This window comes from Dromiciops gliroides, chromosome X, assembly GCF_019393635.1.
Source record: "Dromiciops gliroides isolate mDroGli1 chromosome X, mDroGli1.pri, whole genome shotgun sequence".
Classification (NCBI taxonomy): Eukaryota; Metazoa; Chordata; class Mammalia; order Microbiotheria; family Microbiotheriidae; genus Dromiciops; species Dromiciops gliroides.
In genome coordinates, this window is record NC_057867.1 from 79,690,505 (window position 1) to 79,712,865 (window position 22,361).

The window sequence follows — 22,361 nt, forward strand, 5'->3', positions numbered from 1 at the left end:
AAATAGGAAAAACCACAACAATCCTGCCCACAAGAAGTTTCCATTTTACACAGAGAAATACATAGAAACATGTACAGATTATTGGCAGGGGCCTAGAAAGGAGAAGGCCCTTCCTTCTTCCCCCCTTTTGGGGACTTCATTGGGCAGAAGGATTTCTCAGGACTTCAGGGCTTGGGGGGGTGGGGGAGGGCACAGTGAGGTCACGGGAAGAGAGACGGCCGGTAAGGAAAGACAGCCAAGGAGGTGAACTCGGATCATAAACATCATTTTGGGCTCAACATGAGCGAAGCATATGGTGATACCCTGGATCTCAGCCTGCCTGCTATGATGATGTTGGGTGGGAGGGACCAGGGACTGGGAGAACAAGCTCCTTTTACATACCTCCTCATGCTTTGTCTCTGCCTCTGGGGTGTTTCTAAAGACAACAAGATCAGCTGCTATGTCTTTGCCACCATTGGGATCAGAAGCCAAGGCCGTCCTCTGACCCAGGCACTCAGAGAGCTTGCCTAGAGTTACACAGGCACAAAGGGCTGGAGGGAGGGAGAATTCAAGCCCAGCTTCTCCCTGAGTCCAAATCTAGGCTTTTCTCCCCAGGTCCTGAGGACCCACTCCCTTCTCAGCTTTGTTGACTATGTGGACATGTGCGTGTGTATGTGTCTGTATGTGTGGGCAGGTGGATATATCTATATATGTATGTGTGTGCATGTATCTATCTTTGTATGATTATGTATGTGTATGAGTGTGTTTTCCTAACTATGTCTCTAGAGGATGGGGGAGACAAAGAATCCACTCCTTCTATGCTCCAAAGGTGAGTGCCCCTGGAGACTTTGTCCTGGGCTCTCTTCTCTCTATTCTCTCAGGGGAGGTGGGGGTTGTATCCATATCCACAGTTGCAGTTATCACCTCTCTGCAGATGCACCTCATTTAGCCAACTGGCTGCTGGACATCTCCACCTAAATACCTTTTTGGTACCACTTCACCATGTACAACGCTGACCTCATATTCCCCATTCAACTTGCCTGTCTGTCAGAACCTCCCTTTCTGTTGGCAACTCCAGCATCTTCCCAGTCACTTGGACTTGGAAGCTTGGCATCACTCTTTTTTTTTTTTTTTTAAGTGAGGCATTGGGGGTTAAGTGACTTGCCCAGGGTCACACAGCTAGTAAGTGTTAAGTGTCTGAGGCCAGATTTGAACTCAGGTACTCCTGAATCCAGGGCCAATGCTTTAACCACTGCGCCATCTAGCTGCCCCTTGGCATCACTCTTGACTTTTCTATCTCCCTCAGCCCCACGTCCACCCAGGTGCTAAATCTTGTCTATCTTACTTGTATGACCTTTCTCACTTTTATCACCCCCTGCCTCTCACATGGCTGCCACCTCAGCTCAGACCTTCAGACCCTCTTAGTTTCACTATTGCAACAGCCTCCTCACTGACCTCTAGCCTCAAGACTTCAGCTATCTGGGACTTCTCCCTTCACTGATATAGGCCTCTGCCTTGATAGATGGTCTGAGAGTTTCTATAGCCAAAACATCAACCTATGGGCAGCTTGACAATGAGCCTCTTCAAACTCAAGTGGATTGATCCTGGGACAAGAGAAAGTCTTTGAGATCTGGCTCAAGCCCAGCTTTCTAGGATGCTACTGAAGGCCTTCATCTGCTGGCCTCTAAATTGCTCGTTTCATCTGATTGTTCTCTTCTAAGCCCGCTGGCTAGCTGCTCCTCCAACCCAGCCTACCCTCTTCTTCCCTTGGGTGTGCTCATGCTGGCTATGACCTTGCTCACCTCTTCCTGCCCAATCCACTTCTCTTTGTTTGAGTGCTACCTCCTCTGGGAAGCCTTTCTAAAGGAAAGGTATGGGGCCCTGAATGGAAGGGAACTTGCTTCCTGGAATAACTGAAGGAACAAGTCATTATTGCCTCATGACCTGAATGTCCTTGGGGACGCCTGCCCCCATATTCCCCAGAGAGCAGGCAGATAGCCACCTTCTCTTGACCCAGGCACACTGGCTTGAAAAATTCCATCCCCTCCCCTGTCCAAAGACACCTACTTTTCAGATGCCTTCGGTCAGCACCCAGCCCACCTCTATTGAGGTGAGTAGCTGGATTGGGACACTGGGGGTCCTTCGAGTAGCTGGGTTAACACCAGATTGAGGCAGCTAGGTGGAGCAGTAGAAAGAACCCTAGGTCTGGAGACCTGAGTTCAAAACTGGCCTCAGACACTTAACTACCTATGTGGCCTTGAGGGAATCATTTCATCTCCTGCTTGTTTCCTCATCTTTAAAATGAGAATAACAGCACTTACCTTTACCTTGCAGGGTTGTTGTGAGGATCAGATGAGATGATATTTGTAAAGCACTTATCACAATGCCTGGCACTTAGTAGGCACTCCAGAAATTCTTCCCTTCTCTTCTTCCCCTTGGGTCCAGCTTGTTCATCCTACAGACCAGAGAACTGAATGAAGGAGTGAGGAAGAACAGAACCCAGTCAGCCTAGCCCTGAGACTCCTTACCCAACCTACTGGCACAAGGGGCCACTTGTCCCTATAGGCAACCCGTGCATTTGTGCAGGCATGTTCTCTTCCATCTGAGGACTTTGCTCCTGTTGTTTCCTCCCCATGATTTCCTGAATTGGCTTGGCCTCTCCTGAACTCTAAACAAGTACCTGGAAAGAGTCCACAGAGGACTGTGGGACTTTGTTTGGCCTCACAGCAGTGGGCAGCTGTTCTCTCCCTTTGCTGCCCCTTTCCTGGAGTTAGGATTCTGCTTGCCTACCTGGATCCCTTCTGTCCACCTGATCTGATCCTCTGACGTAGGGCTTTTGAAGCTGGGATATGTGACCTTTTTCTGGTTCCAAGACCAGATCACTTGGGCCTTTGGTACCAAGTAGTGTCTCCAGCACGTTATCCTGACCCTATTCCTAGGAGTTCCCAGATGAGGAAGCTAATGATTTGATGGTTCAGCCCACACTTCTTGCTTTCATAAGCTGTAAAAATTGAGTTTAACCCCCGGAACAGTCAGCAGAGCCTGGCTTGGGTGAGGTCTGTCATAGTAAGTTTTCTCAGCTTTCCATTTCACTCCCAGAAAAGGGTCCAGAAGGCTCTTGTGTTCCCTACAGGCCCCTATGTCTCATCCCCTAGTCCACATCCTTAGCATTTCTCCCCTGGGCTATTGTACCAAGCCTCCTTATTGGCCTCTCTGCCTCCTGTCTTCTACCCTCCCTAATGCAGCCTCCATAGACTCTCCAAGTGATCTTCCTAAACCGCAGGCCTGACTCCGTTACTGAGCAAAGCCCAAGAGCTCTTTCTAACCTCTGAGATCAATGCCCACAAATGGGCTCCAGTGAGCATTCTTTACAGAGGAGCTGCAGGCTGCCTCTCCAGACTTACTTCCTGAGCTATGGTCCACACCCATCACACTGCCTTCTTGCTGCTTCCTGTACATCCTATTCCCTCTCAGCCCTCTGGGCTGCTGCCTCTGCCATACAAACAGCCTCTTCTTAGGGAGGCTCATTTCAAGAAGCACTTCCTATGCAAGGCTCATTCTGATTTTCCTCTCAATTGCAAATGCCCTTCATGCTGAAATTATTGCCATTGGTCGATAAACCTTCATTAAGCACCTACCATGTGCCAGGTACTTGCTGAACATTGGGAATAAAAAGGAAGGTACAAGACAGTCCGTGCTCTTGGAGAGCTCACAATGTGCAAACAAGCTTGTCTGACCATATCTCAGATCAAATGCCAAATTCTCTAGTTCAAAGCCCTTCAGAACCTGCAAGGGAGGTGCTCTTATCACCCCTATTTTGCAGTTGAGGAAACTAAGACAGAGTGGTTCAGTGACTTGCCCAAGGTCACCCAGCACATAGCTCACTACTAGGCCCAGAATAAATACTTAATAAATGTTGTCGCCCCCTGTTGTCCAGAGCGGTTCTATATCTGTACTTAGCACTATGGGATGGGAGAGATGGGGGGTGGGGGGTCAAGTTAATCCAGGATTTGAGCTCTAGAGCTACCTCCCAAGCTATCTAGTCCATCCTCCTCACTTTACCGAGGTGGAAACTCCTACCTAGAGAGGTAAGTGCTTTGCCCAAAGTCACACAGGCAGTGAGTGGCAGGGCTGGGATTTGACCTTGGGTCCTGTGACCCCAGGTTTGGTCCTCTCCTAGGAGCTGAGATGGGGACAATGCAGAGGTAGGGAGCCTTGTTTGAGGCCAGATTGCTTAGTTTAGGAGACCGAGAGGGATGACTGGGGCAGAGGGAAGGGCAGCTAGACTGGGGAGCAGCCTGGGAGAGGGCATGGCACAGCAGGATAGTGGCAGGAAGGCGGGGGCCCTCTTCCCCATGTGAGCTGTTCCCCCCTGACCAATGAAAGTCTATAAGCCAGAGAGTCTGTGGGCAGGTCTAAGTGGTCATTGGCTTGTACCGGTGAAGCTGGGCTCCAGTGGGGGTAGACACGTGGCAGTGAAACAGTCCCTGCCTTTGAGGAGCTGACATTCTCTTGTGGGGGGAACATCCCCAGATCCATAAATACCCATTCCTGGATCAGAGAGCATGGAAGGTTTGAGGCATCTCCTTGATGCCCATCATCAACATCATAATAGCATTTCTGGAGCGCTCGAAAGCTTGCATTTATCTTGTTTGATCCTTATAACAACTCTGGGAAGTAGATGCCATTATAACTATTTAACAGGTGAGAAAACTGAGGGAGACAGTGGTTCAGTGCCTTGCCCAGGGTCACCCAGCTTTTAAGTGTTTGGGGTAGAATTTGAACTCAGTTCTCTCTGATTCCAAGAGCAGTGCTCTCTGACACCTAACTGCCCCTCACTGTACAAGAGATGCAAGGCCTGAGTGAGAAAGGTCAGCTTCCCGCCTCTTCTTGGGGGTAAACCCTGGGGGGTTTCTGCTTCGTCATTTGCAGGATGACTATTTTATGTTGAAAGTGATTTCCAGGTCATCCTCATGCTGGAGCTGGGGACTGTGTGCTCCCATCACTTGGACAGCAATGGGTGGCTGATGGGGAGGCTCCTGGGCCCTTGGGGTGGTGATAGGGGATGACTGGCTCCCTAGCAGGACTTTGCTTTTCACTTCCAAGCCTGGAGTTCTTCAGCTGACTTCCTCTCCCCCACTTTGTTGTGCAGATGTTCATGAGAGCCCAGTTTGACTACGATCCCCAGAAGGATCCCCTGATTCCCTGCAAGGAGGCAGGCCTGAAGTTTGCCACAGGGGACATCATTCAGATCATCAACAAGGATGACAGCAACTGGTGGCAGGGCAGGGTGGAAGGCTCTGCCAGGGAGGCTGCGGGCTTGATCCCCTCTCCGGAGCTGCAAGAGTGGTAGGTCATGGGGCCCAGAGGAGGGTGCACTCATCTCAACCCAGCAAGCATTGAGCCAGCACCTGCTAGGTGCCAGGGGCTGACATGCAGAGGCCCCGAGGAAACAGGCCATGTGTCCTCTAGGGGCTCATGAACGTGGAGAAGAAATACAAGCTGTGTGTGTTGGGGGACAGAGGGTAGAGACATTCTAACAGTGTGAGCAGAAAGGGAAGAGGATAGGTGAGGAGATGCAGCTTGGTATGTTAGAGCTAATCATCAAATCTGACTCCATCGCTTTACAGCGGAGGAAACTGAGACTCAAGGTCACACAGGTTAATTGAACCTAGGTCCTTTGAGTCCAGATTCAGCTGACTTAGATGGGGGCATTTCGACTCCTTTGGGCTAAAAAGAGGAGGTGAAGAGAAGCTCACTGACCTGGCACAACTCCCCAAAATGTTTCCATCAAAAGTACCTAGGGGGGCAGCTAGGTGGCATAGTGGATAAAGCACCGGCCCTGGATTCAGGAGGACCTGAGTTCAAATCCAGCTTCAGACACTTGACACTTAACTAGCTGTGTGACCCTGGGCAAGTCACTTAACCCTCACTGCCCCGCCAAAAAAACAAAGTACCTAGGACTTGGAGGGCAAAAACTTGGGTTCTAATCTTCCCTGAATGCCCCTCCCCCCCAAGACCTGGAATATTCATCACCAGGCCAATGCTCTAGAGTGCCTGAAGGCTTGTACAGTACTTTCCTCACCACTGCTTTCTGGGCCATAGTGACCTCTGCTATAAAATAAAGGGGTTGGCCTGGCTGATTTCCAAGTTCTCTTCCCCCTCGGAGCTCTCTAGCCTGCCTGTTTGGGGAGGAGGCAAAGTCACCCTGAGGCCATATTCTGCTGGAGCAGCTTGTAGTTAAAAACCTTTGTGGTTAAGTCCAGGGAGACCTGGGTTCGAATTCCGATGCTGCTACTTCCAGGTCTTGCCAAGTCAACAATTAAGTGCTCTGTACCTCAGTTTCCTTTCCTGAAAAATGAAAGAGTTGAACTCGACAACCTCTGAGGATCTTTTTGGCTCTAGATCTAGGATCATATGTATGACCATGGATAAGTCACTTGACCTCTGGGCCTCAGTTTCCTTATCTGTAAAGTAATAGTATTGGACTTGATACTTTAGGAAAAAGCTAAGGCTATCTTACTATAGAATCCTAGAGTTGGAGCTTGAAGAGACCTCAGCAAGTCATTGATTCCAATCCCTCATGTTACAGATGAAGAAACTGAGGCCCAGAGGTAGTAACTTGCTGAAGTTCACAGAGGTAATAAGTGCCTAATGTGTGCTAGGAGTGACCCTGCTAAGCACTGGGGAAACAAAAAGAGGCAAAAGTCAGTCCCTCCCCTCAAGGGGCTTACCATTTAAGTAAATAATAAGTGGTAGCATCAGAATTGGTACCCAGTTTCCCTGACTCTCAATCCAACAGTCTTTTTTGGGGGTTAAGTGACTTGCCCTGGGTCACACAGCTAGTAAGTGTCTAAGGCTGGAGTTGAACTCAGGTCCTCCTGACTCTAGGGCTGGTGCTCTCTCCAGTGCAGCACCACCTAGCTGTCTCTCCAATATTCTTTTCTAAAATCAGTATTTCTTTTTTGTTACTCTAAACTCAACAAACACCAACAAGGCGAGCATTTCCCTACACAGAGAGGAGATTGTACATGAACTTGCAAATCTCCGTTATGTAGAGCTGTTTTGTAAAAGTAGCTAATCCATAAGATGAGTCAATTCCAAGGCTTTCACTTGTCTGAGCAGCTTAGAACAGTAAGCCTAGAACACCCACAATTCATACCTGCCACGGCTGAGAATGGGCCTCATTCTGGATTTCTAAGCCATCACCCATATTCACTTCATTTTGCTGTGCTGCCTCTGAGGCTTGGAAGCACTCGGTCCTGGTAATACACCTGGAGGACTGGTTCCAGATCCAGGAGCCACAGTTTGGCAAAGATACTCACAAGCTGTCCTAAATCCAGAAAAGAGTGGTGAAACCATGTCCTTGGTTGAAGAAGATGGGCCTGAGAGAAGACAAGATTCAGGAGGGGATGGCAGGATATCTGTCTTCAAGTATTTGAAAGGCATTTGCATGGAAGAGTGGTGGTGGTGTCAGACCCAGCCCCAGGGCAGGGGGGAAAGCACCTTGTAAAGTATGATAGAAATGAGAATTGGGCATTGGAGAGGGGGTTAGTTCCCTATCATTGGAAAAAGTCAGATGGAAATCCCAGGACATGCTGCCACAGGATTTCCAGAACTGGGCCACGTCCTTTTAGGTACCTTCCCATTCCATGGTTCTCTTATCTATGAAAGACCTGGGAAAGCCTTATTTTGTGAGGAAGGAAAACCTCTGAGGAACAAACTCTGAGACAGGGTTCTTACTGTAATGAGTAAGAGAATCTCCTTTACATCCACTGGGCACCTTCAGAGAGCCAGTTTGGACTAGAGGAGACTATTTTTTTTAAACCTCAGGGGTAATCAACTAAACTAATAGTTGAGGGAATGTAGGAGATAGCATTTACTTGGACAAAACATTGGAAGAAAGTATCTTCTTCTCTTCTGGTATTTTGGAGAATGTGGAGAGATGTAGACTAGACAGGAAGATGATGAGTTGGATTCAGAACTTGGAGAATGGGTCAGTGTCAGCTTGGCAAGAAGTTTCTAGTGGCATGCTTTGGGGGATTCGTGCTTGGCTCTGTGCTCTTTAACACTTTTCTCAATGATTTGGCTCAAGGCATGACGGCATGTATATCCAATGGTCACAAACCCTGAAGCTGGAAGGGAGAGCTAGTGTACAGGATGACAGACTGAGCATCCCAAAAGTTCTCAGGCTGAATTGAAGAAGATAAAATGTAAAGTCTTGGGACAGCTAGGTGGTGTAGTGGATAAAGCACCAGCCCTGGATTCAGGAGGACCTGAGTTCAAATCAGGCCTCAGACACTTGACACTTACTAGCTGTGTGACCCTGGGCAAGTCACTTAACCCTCATTGCCCCGCAAAAAAAAAAAGTAAAGTCTTAACACTTGGGTTCAAAAAACCCAATTTTACAGGTGAGGTTGGGGGAAGAAAAGAGGCAGTTAGCATTTTGGGAGTGGGCATCAATCTCATTCTGAGGCAGCATTCAGAGTGGCTGAGCTTCGAGGTATAGGGAGGTGACCATCCCGTGGTCCTCTGCCCTTGTCTGACCTCATTTGGAGGACTGTGCTCATTAGTTGGGGTACGTATTGATAAGCTGGAGAGCCCGGAAGAGGATGTGTGTGAGAGTGAGGGTTCCTTCTAGGTGTGAGTCTGTGAATGAGGAAGACCTGCACTGACATTCTCCTTCTGCCACTGAGCAGCCCCCTAGCCCTGGCTCAATCACTCTGCTCTGTCTGCCTCATTTTCCTCATCTGTAAAAGGGGGTCAGGGGCTAATCCATCCTGCAGTATTGTAGTGACTGAGAGGACCCCTTTACCGGGACCTCACCTGTGTCTTACCTGCTTTTCCATTGATTAGATTGCTTGGTGTTCTAAATGCTGACTCAACTAGTCTAACTGAAGGTACAAAGTTTCTTTCTCCTGTATTAGAAATGAAAAGGAGGGGGAGGCTAGGTGGCACAGTGGATAAAGCACCAGCTCTGGATTCAGGAGTACCTGACTTCAAATCCGGCCTCAGACACTTGACACTTACTAGCTGTGTGACCCTGGGCAAGTCACTTAACCCCCATTGCCCCGCAAAAAAAAAAAAAAAAAAAGAAATGAAAAGGAGATAAAGGGAGAGACTAGAGGGTGTTTCTGGTGATGCTCAGCCTTGCAAAGGCGCCCAAAGCAGCTTTCTGAGATCCCCAAGGCCTCTTGGGGCCCATCTCGTCCATGTTACCTTTCCAAAGCTTGGGTCCCTGTCTTCCCAACGTGCCTGCAGGCTGGCTGCTCTGTCACTCTCCCCCTTTCTCTCCCCTCTTCCCCCATGTCTTCTGTACATGTACTTCCATATCTGCCCTTATCTCACCCAGGCAGCTGAATGGCTTACATTTGTATCAAAGCCTTCTGCTCAGTGCCTGTTTCCAGGACTGTGGCTCTCCCCTCCCTGTGTCCTAGAAGCTGCCTCCCCCTCCCTGTTCCCAGCCTCATCAAAGCTGCTTCTTTTCTGCCCCTTAAGTCTGAAACTCTCTAAATACGCCATTATATTCACTGACACTTTGAGATCCATCACTTGGAAAAAAAGGGTACAAACTCCCCCTTGGTCTTGGCCTTGCTTAACCAAGGGTCAGGCTTGGGCTCCCTCCCATCTGCCCTCCTTCTAAACATTGATTGTTCTTCACCCCAGGCCCTGCCCCCCGCCCGTCCCATCTTCCATGTGGTCTGACAATGTCTGAGTGAGGAAAGAAGGGGATATGGGGTGGGGCAGGGACAGCCATCACCTCAGGCCTTCCGGTGACTTGTGGGGATGCTGAGAGGAGTGACTCTGGGACAGTTTGAGCTGTAGCTTGTCCTCGGCCACCTCGTCTGGGGCTTGTGCTTACTTCAGATGGGGGGAAGGAGAAAGACAAATCCCTGGCAACTTTGGGGGGCCGAGCAAGGGGGGATACGGGCGGGGGACTGAACCCCTAGCCACCCCCACCCCTCACTGAGTATTTCTGGGCTTGGTTCCCCCAGGAGAGTGGCAAGCATGGCCCAGTCAACTACTCGGGCTGAGTCCCCAAGCTGCAGCCCCTTTGGGGGGAAGAAGAAGAAGTACAAAGACAAGTACCTGGCAAAGCACAGCTCAAGTAAGCCAATCCCCCTCTTCCTTCCTTGGGAGGCAGCATGGGATGGGAGTCTTATGGGCCTCCACACCTCACCTGGGACTCTCTGCTGCCACCAGCTGGTGGGTGACTAAGGATCACTGGGGCCAACTTATAAAACGGGGAGATTGCCAGCCCTGGAGGCCTGGAAGTTCACTTCCTGCCTGCCCTGTCAAGTCGGTGCCCCCCTCAACAGAGGCCATGAGAGGACAGACCTTTCCCTTGAGGAAAGCACTTGCCTCCTAGGCTTGTTGTGAGGATCCAGTGAGGTCATGTATGTGTGGAAAGGGTTCTGAGCCAAGCAGAAGTGGGGCAGCTTTTCCTTTCTGCTTGGGGACAAGGCTCACTGTCTGTCTGCCACTCTCAGACAGTGGCCCACATTTCTCTGGCACTTTAAGGTTGGCCAAGGGCTGACGGATGCCATCCCCTGGGAACCCAACAGCAACTCAGGAGGTAAGTGTGGCCCCTTAGGAGTCCCTTTGGTTTTTCTGTATCAGGACACAGGGAATGTGCCCAGAGTTATGAGCCAGTAAGTGCCTCAGAGGCAGGATTGGAACCTAGGCCTTCCTGGCTCTTAAGTCTAGCATCCCATCTGCTACTGGGCTAGTGTGTAGGCAGGTGGCTACTGGGTCCCCTTCCCAGAAAGAAACCAAGTCTGTTGAAATTCAGTAATCCTAGTCTTAAAAACAAACCTGGGGGCAGCTAGGTGGCAAAGTGGGTAGAGCACCAGCCCTGGATTCAGGAGGACCTGAGTTCAAATCCAGCCTCAGACACTTGACACTTATCAGCTGTGTGACCCTGGGCAAGTCACTTAACCTTCATTGCCTTGCAACCCCCCCCCCCAAAAAAAAAAACAAAAAAAACCCAAAAACCTGAAGTGGGCAGAGCCTGGGGTGGCAGGGTGCTTAGCAGCATCAGGAGTTGCCCAGAGGTCAAATCTTACCTAGAAGGCTCCCCCTCTGCTGGGAGAAAATGGTGAAGGAAGGGGTAGGGGGTAGCATTTTCTCTGGCTGGCCAGCCCCCATGTCTGGAGTGCTCTCTCTCATCACCTTTTACCTCCTGACTTTCTGGGCCAAGAAGATGAGAGGATTTCGTTAGCTTTAGGAAAGAAGAAGTGTGCAATGAGGATCAAAGGCTGTAAAAGAGAGAGAATTTCCATGTAGCAGCCTGCACTCGATTGAAGTCAGGTCACAGGAACTGTCAGTGGATGTTCTCCACTGTCATTTGTCACTCCATGAGTGGCAGCAAAGCAGGCAGAGATGTGGGTCAGCCTGAGTTGGAGTTTGACAAGGTATGTGCAGCAGAAGAACATGGGATCACAGGCTTCATGGGGAGCGAACAGCAGATGATTGATCGAAAACTGTGAACAGAGGAAAAGCCAGAATAGGTTACATGGACTTGGAAAAGAGGGATGAGGCAGAGGGAGAGATGGAAGGGTAGGAGGTAGTGCCCAGAGCCCAGTATTATAGAAGTGAAATCGTCATGGGGCTCTTTGTGGGGGGTGGAGGTTGAGCCTGTTTGAGAGCATGTCGACATGTCTGTGAACATCCCCGCATACGAGAGCGAGGGATAAGGGGGTGAGGGGGACAGGCTGAACTGTGTCACTCATCTTCTCCTTCCTAGGCCTGTTTTCTCCGTAAAATGGGGGGGTCAGTGTGTTCACGAGAACAAACCCCCGAATTGGAAATAGGTTTAGAAAGACATTTATGAGGTCGTTTGGTAGAGCAGAGCAAGCCAGAAAGAAAGAATGCTCTCCCAGTCTCTGGAAGACTGGCATCATATAGGACTTTGAAAAAGATTTCTGCACACAAGTCACATGTAAAACATCTGACAAAGCTGGCCTGTATGAGTCCCACGTGAATCACTGAGCCAGGCAGCTGGAAAGCCAGGTAGATCGAGGTAGATACGAGTAATTGTCAAATGGACTTTAGATGAGGCCAGAACACAAAAGGAAACCAAAACACAAGCTCAGGCGGATCCCAGCTTTCCTAGGAAGTTCTCGAGGTCAAGCAACAGTCTGGGTACAAGCAGTGCCTAAGCACGTAAAGATGGATTTAAACAGTATAATAATGAGTTCGTTTTCTAAACAACATAATCATGCCTTCTTTCCATAAGTGCAAGGCCATCAACTGCTTGTACTTAGGGAAGGACTCTATTTGATAAGAACTACTAGGAAAACTGGGAAGTATTTTGGCCTCAAATGGACTTAGACCAGCATGTTAGATCAAAAACTGCAGTAACCGTGGATACACATCGATTCAGCACCTACCATGTGCCAGGCACTTGCTAAGTGCTGGATATACAAAAAGAAGGAAAAGACAGTCCCTGGCTTCAAGGAGCTCACAGTCTAATGGGGGAGCACAAGCATGTCCCAATGAGCGAAATACAGGATAAAGTGGAAATCAGCACTAGAATGAATGGGGGTGACTAAAGGCTTTTCCTGGAGAAGGTGGGATTTTCACAAGGACTTGAAGGAAGCCGAGGAAGCCAGGAGGTGAGGGGCAGTCAGTGCAAAAGCCAGGAGGGGGGTGAGTGATGAAGGACTCGGAATGGAGGACATGATAGGGAGCCACTGGAGTCTATTGGGTGGGAGTGGGGCAACAGCAACGTGGTCAGACCTGCTCTTTAGGAAAATCCCTTTGACAGTTGAGTGGATGATGACCCAATGTGGTGATTGGGGGCGGGGAAGGAGACTTGACTCAGGCAGACCCACCAGCAGGCCATTGCAATAGTCCAGGCATGAAGAGAAGAGGTCTGGCACTTGTTGTGAAGGTAAAACTGATGGCCTTAGCAACAGATCTAATATAGGTGGGCTGAGGCATCGTTGATGCCACCTAGGTTTGGAGCCTGGTTGACTGGAAGGATGGTGGTGCCCTCAGTGATATGATAATCAGGGGAAGATTTGGGCAGAAGGAGAATGAGTTCTGTTTGGGGTTTTGGAAGTCTGAAACACCTACAGGAGGGGTATCCATTGGGAGATGTCAGAAAGGCAGAGATGCAAGGTTTGAGATTAGCAGAGAGGCTGCTGCTGGATAAATAGATGTGAAATCAGCATTGCAGCCATGGGAGTGGCAGAGGCCAAAGAGAAGAGGGTGAAGGCCAGATGTGTGACCTATGTAGAAATGGTTAAATGAACGTATTTGGGGAAAAGATAAGTGGAACTACTTTCATAATCTACAAGAAATCGAGATCATAAAAGCATCATAGATTTAGAACTGAAAGGGACCTTCTAGGTCTCTGATTCCAACCTTCTCATTTTCCAGGTAAGGAAACTGAGGCTAGGAAAGCTTAGGTGACTTACCCAGTGTCACACAGTGGATAAGGGACTAAAGTAGAATCTGAACCTAGGTCTTCCTGACTCCAGTCCAGTACCTGAGGCACTATACCACAAATTTGGATTACATAAAATTGGACAGATTTTGCATGAACAAAATCAAAATGACTAAAATAAAATTAAAAAGAAAAATATAATGGGGGGAAATATTTACATTTCTTTGATAAAACTCTGATATTCAATATTTCTAAAGATATAACACAAATACATATTGCCTAACCTGTAAGTGGTCAAAGGAGTTCAACAAACAAGTCTCAAAAGACAAATTGCCCACTATGAATAACCATAGAAAAGAATAAGCTAAAACATTCATGACACAAGTAAGGAATTGAAATCCAAACCACTCTGAGTGTTCATCTAACAACAAACAAAATGCAAATACATCATTGGTGGATCTGCAGATTGTTTCAACCTTTCCAAAAAGCAATTTGGAATTAGGCTTTTTTATGTGACTAAGAAAAGTATCCATGTGCTTTGATTCAGACATCTTACTTCCCAAAGACTCCATTCCTTTATGCACCAAAAACAGTTATAGCAAGACTCTGGGGGTAAGTGGTGGACTGCAAACAAAGCAGATGCCCATCAATTTGATAATGACAAAACCAACTGTGGCACATGAATTTAAGGGAACATTACTGTGCCTTCACAAATAAGAAGAACATATAAGAGCTGATGAGGACTGAAGTGCACCAAGCCAAGCCAGAACAACATGTATGGCAATGGAAATGGAAAGAACCAAAAAGGAAATGGAATTCTGGGTGGTGGACATGCTTGGCCTCTGAAGAAGGCCTGAGAGATGTTCTTCAGAGGGGTTGCTATTTTTTAATATCTATCTTGGAGAAGAGGTTTATATAAAACAAAAGGCATCAATAATTTTTTTTTGCATGAGAGGGTTGGAGGAGAGGCCAGTGGTGACTCCTCTTCCTTAGGCCAATCAAATCTCTTGCTTATTTCATTCTATAGTCACACAAGTCTTCCCAGGTGTCTCTGAATTCTGCCTATTCTGTTTGTTTTTTGCGGGGCAATGAGGATTAAGTGACTTGCTCAGGGTCACACAGCTAGTAAGTGTCAAGTGTCTGAGGCCGGATTTGAACTCAGGTCCTCCTGAATCCAGGGCCAGTGTTTTATCCACTGTGCCATCTAGCTGCCCCCAAATTCTGCCTATTCTGACGAATTTCCAGTGAAATTAGGGTCAGGGTTATTCCAAAACATTTATGTCCCACAATTTGACCCTCCCTTAGTTGATGAGAACCCACTTGGTTGACCAGTTCTTTGCCACTACAAAGAGTGTTGCTATGAATATTTTTGTGTGGATGGGACTTCCATCTCCCTTTGCCCTTTTTGGGGTATATACTGAGCAGTGGGATCTCTGGGTCAAAGGGCTACAGACATTTTTTGTCACTTTCTTTGCATAATTCCAAATTGCTTTCCAGAAAGGCTGAACCAATTCACATTTTGCCCCTATGTCACAAAGATGTCTTAGTATGCCTGTTTTCCCATAGCCCCTCCAGCATGGATTCTCTGTCTTTTGTTATCTTTCTCAATTTGCTGGGTGTGGGCTGAACTTCAGAGTCTACTAAATTAATGTATGATCACCTATCATTAGAAACTGTCCTTTTCCTTATTAGTATTGGCTGACCATGGGACAAATTCCTTCCTTTCTCTGGGTTTCACTTTCCTTTACCTGTAAAATGGACTGGGTGGCGTCACTGGTCCCTTCCAGCCCCGACTCTCAGGCACACTCTTGTTCTCAATGTACTAACTTGGGCTCCAGGATTTCACAAATGCTTAGGTCACTCAAGTACTTCCTCCAGAATGGTTTCTGCATCAGTGTCTCTCAGGTTCAAATCCTGCCTCTGTTGCTTACTTTCTGTGTGACCTTCAGCAAGTCCCTGCTCCTCAGTTTCCTCACCTGTAAAAGGAAGGAGTTGGGTTAGATGACCTTTGAGGTCCCTCCCAGCTGTAAAGCAGAAGACAACCTTGGAAAGGGGGTGGGAAGGAAATTGAGCTCAGGCCGGAGACTTGAACTGATGCTGGGTTGTGACCCCTGGTGTTCACTCTTGTTGACTTCTCTTTGTCTCTAGTTTTCGATCAGTTGGACGTGGTTTCCTATGAGGAAGTTGTGCAGCTCCCTGCATTCAAGAGGAAGACCCTGGTGCTGATAGGTATGTGAAGAGGCCTGCTCCACGGGCAGAGAAAAGCTTCTGCCGTCATTGGAGAAGTACTTGCTCCAGTGGCATTCACCCTCCAAAGATGTTTGCTAAAGCTCAGTGCCATTAGAAGCGTGTGTGTGTGTGTGTGTGTGTGTGTGCATGCGTGTGTGGAGTTGGGCAGGTGGCAGCCTCTTTGGCTGGATTACAGAAATGTGGTATCTGTCTTAGCACATGACTGGGGGCAGCGACCCAACAGGAACTACAAGGGAGGAGATCATGTTAGGGAGCTTGGCTAGATGCTGGGGCTCCAGAGACCAGAATAAAACAGTCCCTGGCCTCCAGGAGCTTACAGTCGACTTATGGTGTCAGTCTGAAATATTTACAGTCAGAAAGAGATGTCTAGGTTAGGAGATAAGCAGAGCAGGAAAATTCGGGGAGATGAGGAGGGAGAGTGAACCAGGCATGAGGGACAGGGTAGATGAGCCAAAGTCAGGTCCTTCAGCTTGAGTTCTCCAAGAGAGAAGTGCAGAGGCTCCTGGCATACATTTCTTTTTTTTTTTTTCTTTTTTCTTTTTTTTTTTTAGTGAGGCAATTGGGGTTAAGTGACTTGCCCGGGGTCACACAGCTAGTAAGTGTTAAGTGTCTGAGGCTGGATTTGAACTCAGGTATTCCTGAATCCAGAACTGGTGCTCTATCCACTGTGCCACCTAGCTGCCCCCTGGCATACATTTCTGATGCTTTGGCACTGGAACGATCTTTGATCTCATCAGAGACAGAGAGAGAGACAAGAGACAAATAGAGAAATAGATGGAGACAGAGAGAGATAGAGAGACAGACTCAGAAGAGAGAAGGAGTGTGAGAGACAGAGGTAGAGAGAGACAAAGAAATAGATTAACACATATACAAACTGAGAAGAGAGAGGGAATGTGAGAAACAAAAAGAGAGAGAAAAGGAGAGAGACAAAGAGAGAGGTAGACTGAGAAGAGAGGGAGTTTGAAAGAGAAAAAGATACAGAGAAAAGGAGAGAGACAAAGAGAGACAGACTCAGAAGAGAGAGGGAGTGTAAGGGAGAAAAAGAGGGAGATAGACAGAGACAGAGGGATAGACTCAGGAGAGAGAAAGATAGACTCAGAAGAGGGAGTGTGAAAGAGAGACAAAAAGAGACATAGCGAGAGATAGAGACAGACTCAGAAGAGGGAATGTGAGAGAGACAAAGGGATAGAGACATAGAGATAGAGACATAGGGAGAGATAGACTCAGAAGAGGGAGTGTGAGAGAGACAAAAAGATAGACATAGCGAGAGATAGAGACAGACCCAGAAGAGGGAGTATGACAGAGAGACAGAGACATAGGGAGAGATAGAGACCTCGAAGAGGTAGTGAGAGAGAAACAGAGACATAGGGAGAGATAGACTCAGAAGAGAGAGACAGAGAGATAGGGACAGAGACAGAGGCGAGATCAAGGGAGAGGGAAAAAGACATAGAAAGAGAGAGGATAACCAATCCACATTGACCACAAAGCTGGATGCTTTTCTTAAAGGTTCTCCAGAGTGTTTAAAGACAATTTACCATCTGGACTAGGTGGAGAGGGAGAGAGAGGAGGACTTGAGGAAAGAGGCCCTTGTCCCTCCCTTCCCCCAGGGAAGGGAGGAAGGCTGCTGGCCTAGCATTAGACCCTACCCTCCCATTCTGCTTCCAGTCCTCAGGCAGAATGGCCAACAGCTGTGGGAGCTGACGGCAGGAAGCCAGCTGCTGCGGGGATCTGCCCCCCTTTTTTCAGAGTGGTGATGGCAGCCCTGCTGCTGCTCACTTCCGCCCGCTGACTTCTCTTCTCTCCCCAAACAGGAGCCAATGGAGTCGGCCGCAGCCACATCAAGAATGCGCTGGTCAACAAGAACCCAGAGAAGTTTGTGTACCCAGCTCCATGTGAGTGGCCTTTGGGAGAAAGGAGCTTCACAGCCAAGCTCTAGCCTGGAAGTCAATGCATATGCAAATTGGGGACTGCATTTAAGGCCTAAGCAAACTCTGTGAAACCTGCTTCTGCCCTAGTGTCTGGTAGCCCTGGTAGAGTGGACAGTTTCTCATCATGCTCAGAAGCTAAGTTGTCTTTGGTGTAGTCCTTCGTCTCTGACCCGAGCTGAGCAAGAGTCACATCTTGGCAGTGCCCCTGGTCTTGGTATGCTTGAGTCCTCAGAGAGAACCTTTGAATGCAAATTCCTTGGCCTTGGCTTCTGATGCCACACTCGGCCATTTCGTCAGGTACTTTGCCAGCCTTGTGAGCTGTGAGTTGGGCCTATGGCCCCACTTTGCCCAGGTGGTAGGGATTGAATTGACTGTCTGTTTCCCACCAAGGTCCCCAGTAGAGAGGGTGACTTAGAGATGGGCACAATGCCTTCAGCTCATTTTCCCAAAGTCACCTGGCTGCTACCAGGTCTGTGGCTGCATCTTCCTCAGCCTGGGAGAGCAAAGGGGTAGAGGAGCCCAGCAGCCCCAAGGCCATGGTCATGGCCTTCCTACCTCCCACAGCCAAGTTGACCTCCCCTATAGACATTTCTAAGTAGATGCAATGCTCTGCAGAAACCTAGCTGAGAAAAAGTCAACAAAATGCTTCCCTTCCTTCCAGGACCTTTATGCAATAAGTATTTGTTAAGTACTTCCTCTGCTCAAGGTTAGGGCCCAGGTGACTGCCTTAGCAGATAATGAGCCAACTAGGAACTGGAAAGATCCAGGTTCAAACCCTGTGTCTGACACATGGCACCCACCCATGTGACTCTGGGCAAGTCCCCTAAGCCCTCATCTCCTCAAAGTTAAAGGCAGGCTGTCCATCTGCAATGGTGGAAGGAGTTTCCACACTGGGAATTCCTCTCTGATAAATCACAGTTCCAAATTCTCTCTGCAAATGCAAAATGACCCCATCTTTGTTTTTAGTTTGGGGGTTTTGTGGGGCAATGAGGGTTAAGTGACTTGCCCAGGGTCACACAGCTAGTATGTGTCAAGTGTCTGAGGTCGGATTTGAACTCAAGTCCCCCTGAATCCAGGGCTGGTGCTTTATCCACTGCACCACCTAGCTACCCCTGACCCCATCTTTTAAGGATCATCCAGTCTACTGGGTGGAGATAAGGGGGAGCAGGGAGAGACACAATACTGTACACCAAAGTAAATGCAAAATAAACAGAAGGGCCTTTTGTAGGTGGGAGAGAAGGTCATACCAGGAAAGGCCTTCTGCTGGGCCATCTAGAAGAAATCTTGAAGGCATTCTTTTTTTTTTTTTTTTGGTGAGGCAATTGGGGTTAAGTGACTTGCCCAGGGTCACACAGCTAGTAAGTATCAAGTGTCTGAGACTGGAGTTGAACTCAGGTATTCCTGACTCCAGGGCCGGTGCTCTGTCCACTGCACCATCTATCTGACCCTCTTGAAGGCATTCTAAGGAGGCAAGGCAGTGGTGAGGTGGGAGGGCACACCAGGCATGGGGAACACATTGTAAAGGTGACGAGAGATGCAATGATTTATGGGAAATAGCAAGTCAGTCAATTTGACCGGAACAGAGTGTGTGGGTGGTAGGGGTGGAAAATAACATAAACTAAGTGAGGAAAGAGGTCAGAGCACAATTATGAAGGGTCTTAAACATCAAACTGAGAGCCTAAAGTGAAGCTTTTGAGCAGAGTTAGGGAAGTGACCTGGAAAGCCCTCTGCTTTGGAAAGATGAGTGTGGTAGAGCAGTCAGGAGGCAAGGGCAGTAGTCCGGCTGATGGAGAGAAGCCTGAACTTGACTGTTATTGGCTCTCTTCTGCAGATACCACCCGACCTCCAAAGAAGAGTGAAGAAAATGGGAAGGATTATCACTTCATCTCCACCGAGGAGATGACCAAGAATATCTCAGCCAATGAGTTCTTGGAATTTGGCAGCTACCAGGGCAACATGTTTGGCACCAAATTTGAGACATTGCACCAGATCCATCAGCAGGACAAAGTCGCCATCCTGGACATTGAGCCCCAGGTGAATGGGCAGGGGTTCTGGGCAGGAGGCTTGGGCCAAAGCACTTTGCTGTCTGTTAGCTTCAGTATCCCAGTAAACTAGCCATCACTAGGCAGTAGGAAATGCTAAGGCGGCCATACTTAATGACAGGAAGAAGAACTGGCTTCAGGTTGATGGGGGAAGGGCAAGGGTGTCCTTTGAGAGACTCCCTGTTATTTGTTGGATGCTACAACTTAGGCTTGTGCCGGCCAAGCAGGCCTCTTAAAAGAGAAGAAAACTAGGTTTGGGCATCAGCAGAGAAAGCATTTCATAAAAATGTCCAGAAAGCCAATTCATTTCTGCTCCTCCAATTCTCAGCACCTACCACTGGGAAGGAAGGAAGGACGGAAGGACAGACAAATGGATGGACAGACATACAGGAGGGAGGGAGGAATTGTGTAGCCCCTGGTCAGATGAATCTGTCCTGAAATGGATCAGGTTGGTCTGTGAGCTTGGGCTAGCTCTCAGAGTCCCTTTTTCTCCCCTCATGGAGAAAGGCTGTTGCCACATTTAGGGTTTGACATGCAGCCTTGGATTAGAACTGGTTTAAAGTTGTTTTTTTTAGTAATTCTCTTTCAGTATAATTGCTTTCCTTTGTAATCTTCTGCATTTTATTTCCTATTAAAAACTTCTGAGAAGAGGTCCATAGGGTTCCTTAGCCTGCCAAAGGTGTGGGGGGTGAGGAGGGCCCATGTCTTCAAGGTTTCTGGGAAACCTTTGAGTTGTCCCTCCCTAAGACGCTGTGAAAACTTTAGCAAGGGAGAATGCCATGGAGGGAAGTATTTGTTTAACTGAACCAAGATTGTTATGTTCCCCTGTCACTTTTTAAACACATGAGCAGAATGTCTTCTGTTTCCCTCAAATCGAACCCCCTATAGTTGGGGGGGGGAGCGCACCTTCTTTGAGGTCACAGGCAGGTTTGCAAATCTTCCCCTCAAGAAGTAATTTATGACTTTGGAGGACGAGAAAGCAATAATAGGAAAGCAAACGCTGGAGTATGTCCCTGACTGCTTCCTCAACCTCCTTTCTTTGGTCTGAAAACACTGAATCTCAGGCTTGAACTGGGTGATCTTGGGGTCACACTGCACCATCTCAGGTTCGAGGACTCTGTGACGCAGAAGCACATTGTTATCCAGCTTCTTTCTGCCAAGGGGAGAGTGGGAGAGCCCTAAGAATCGGGAGGCTTTCTTGGACACCAAGCTTCAGGCTGCCTCTTTGTGGCTCCTATCCCTGCTCTGGGTTTGGGGCCCTCTTATTCGGGCCAGTCCTAGCCCACAGGCTTACCCTACCTACTTCCTTCATTTTAAAGGAGGCTGAGGCCCAGAAGGGGCGGGGGGGGGGGTGCTCAGCTGAGGTCACACAGATCACTTTTCCTGGAACACAAGAGGTAGCAAGGTCAAACCCAATGCCCCGGACCCCAACAGAGAGCAAAGTGCTGCTGATTTCTAAGGGTTACCCTTGCTTGGGGAGTGACATGGGGGTTTAAACTATTAAAGTTTAAACTGGCCAACTAGCTAAAGGACACACACCTAAGAAGTAGGGGAGATAAGCCCCTAGGCCAGAGATAACTCCAGAAGTCAGTACCACCACCCCTCACTCAAGCTTTCCCCACCCCCAGGAGGAATTTTCCCTAGTCAGGTGGTCACCCCATCCTTTCCCCCATCATCCATCCTCTATAAAGGCTTTGGCCTCCCTCCCAGGCCAAAGAGGAGCAAAGTGACTGGGGGAATCCTGTTGTGTTTAAGCCTCCCCTGGAGGTGAAGTCTTTGATTTACCTCTCAGTCACTTTCTCTAAACCCCCAAATAATAGACTATTGTAATCCAATTGGATTGTGGGCGTGTTAAGAGTCAGCAGAGACCTGGGTTCAGAAGATACTAATGCCTATGGCAGTGCTTGGGAGACTCAACTTACCATTCTTAATCACTTTCATTTCTTCTCTCCTTCCCTCCCCAGACCCTGAAGATTATTCGGACGGCAGAACTGTCCCCCTTCATCGTGTTCATTGCTCCGACAGACAAGGCCCATCAGGTGGGATGGTGTTGGCAGGCAGGGGGAGGGACACCTGGGACTACATGGAGAGGGCACACTCTGGGATGTGTGGACCACCCATTCTGACTGCTCCTTGCCTCTATTAAACCTGAGGTGTTTTTGGTAAAACCCTTGGGGCAAAGAGAAGGGAAGACCCTGGGCAACCCACCCCCTCTAGCTGTCATCTGCTTTTTAACCTACTTGCTACTTGCTCCAGGTATGACTCTCAATCTCCTAGCTACTTCTACCAAATCTTGCAGCTCTTTCCCTTTCTTTATATGCCTATTTCCACGTTTATCTCCTGTACTTATCTTCCTTTGTTCTTGCCTTCCTTTTTCTGGGCCTCTTCCTCTTTAACAAGAGGACTGGTCTCTAACTGTTCCTTGGATTCTGAACATTTTTGCCCAAACTAAATCAGCAGCTCCAAGATTGAGCTTCCTACCCCTCAGGTCTACTTGTGAAACTAAATGCTTCCCTTTGCCCCTGCTACTCCCTGCCTGCTCCCTCCCCCTACCCTCCACCATGACCAGGAGGTATGTTTGACTGACTGCCCTTGTAACATATTATTCTGCAAAGGCAAAGCCCTTGTCTGGGGAGGTTACCAGGAAAATGACGGTGAGAGAGAGGGAAGAAAAGCCTGGACCCCCAAGACTACTTCATGATGGAGGTGGGGTAGGAGCTGGGTATTATTATCCTGCTGTCTACAATGACACTTATTGGAGAATGGCTT

General features: G+C 48.4%; 1 protein-coding gene across 3 annotated transcripts in view; it reads left to right on the forward strand.

Moving 5' to 3' along the window:
* MPP1 (MAGUK p55 scaffold protein 1) overlaps nucleotides 1–22,361 on the forward strand; it is a 70,490-nt gene that overhangs the window by 42,952 nt on the left and 5,177 nt on the right. For all 3 annotated transcript variants that reach the window (XM_043974529.1, XM_043974528.1, XM_043974527.1), the window contains 6 exons: nucleotides 5,132–5,328; nucleotides 9,975–10,087; nucleotides 15,521–15,601; nucleotides 17,434–17,514; nucleotides 19,382–19,584; nucleotides 21,557–21,631. In XM_043974529.1, coding sequence (XP_043830464.1) covers nucleotides 5,132–5,328; nucleotides 9,975–10,087; nucleotides 15,521–15,601; nucleotides 17,434–17,514; nucleotides 19,382–19,584; nucleotides 21,557–21,631 — 750 coding nt within the window. The remainder of the gene's footprint in view (nucleotides 1–5,131; nucleotides 5,329–9,974; nucleotides 10,088–15,520; nucleotides 15,602–17,433; nucleotides 17,515–19,381; nucleotides 19,585–21,556; nucleotides 21,632–22,361) is intronic.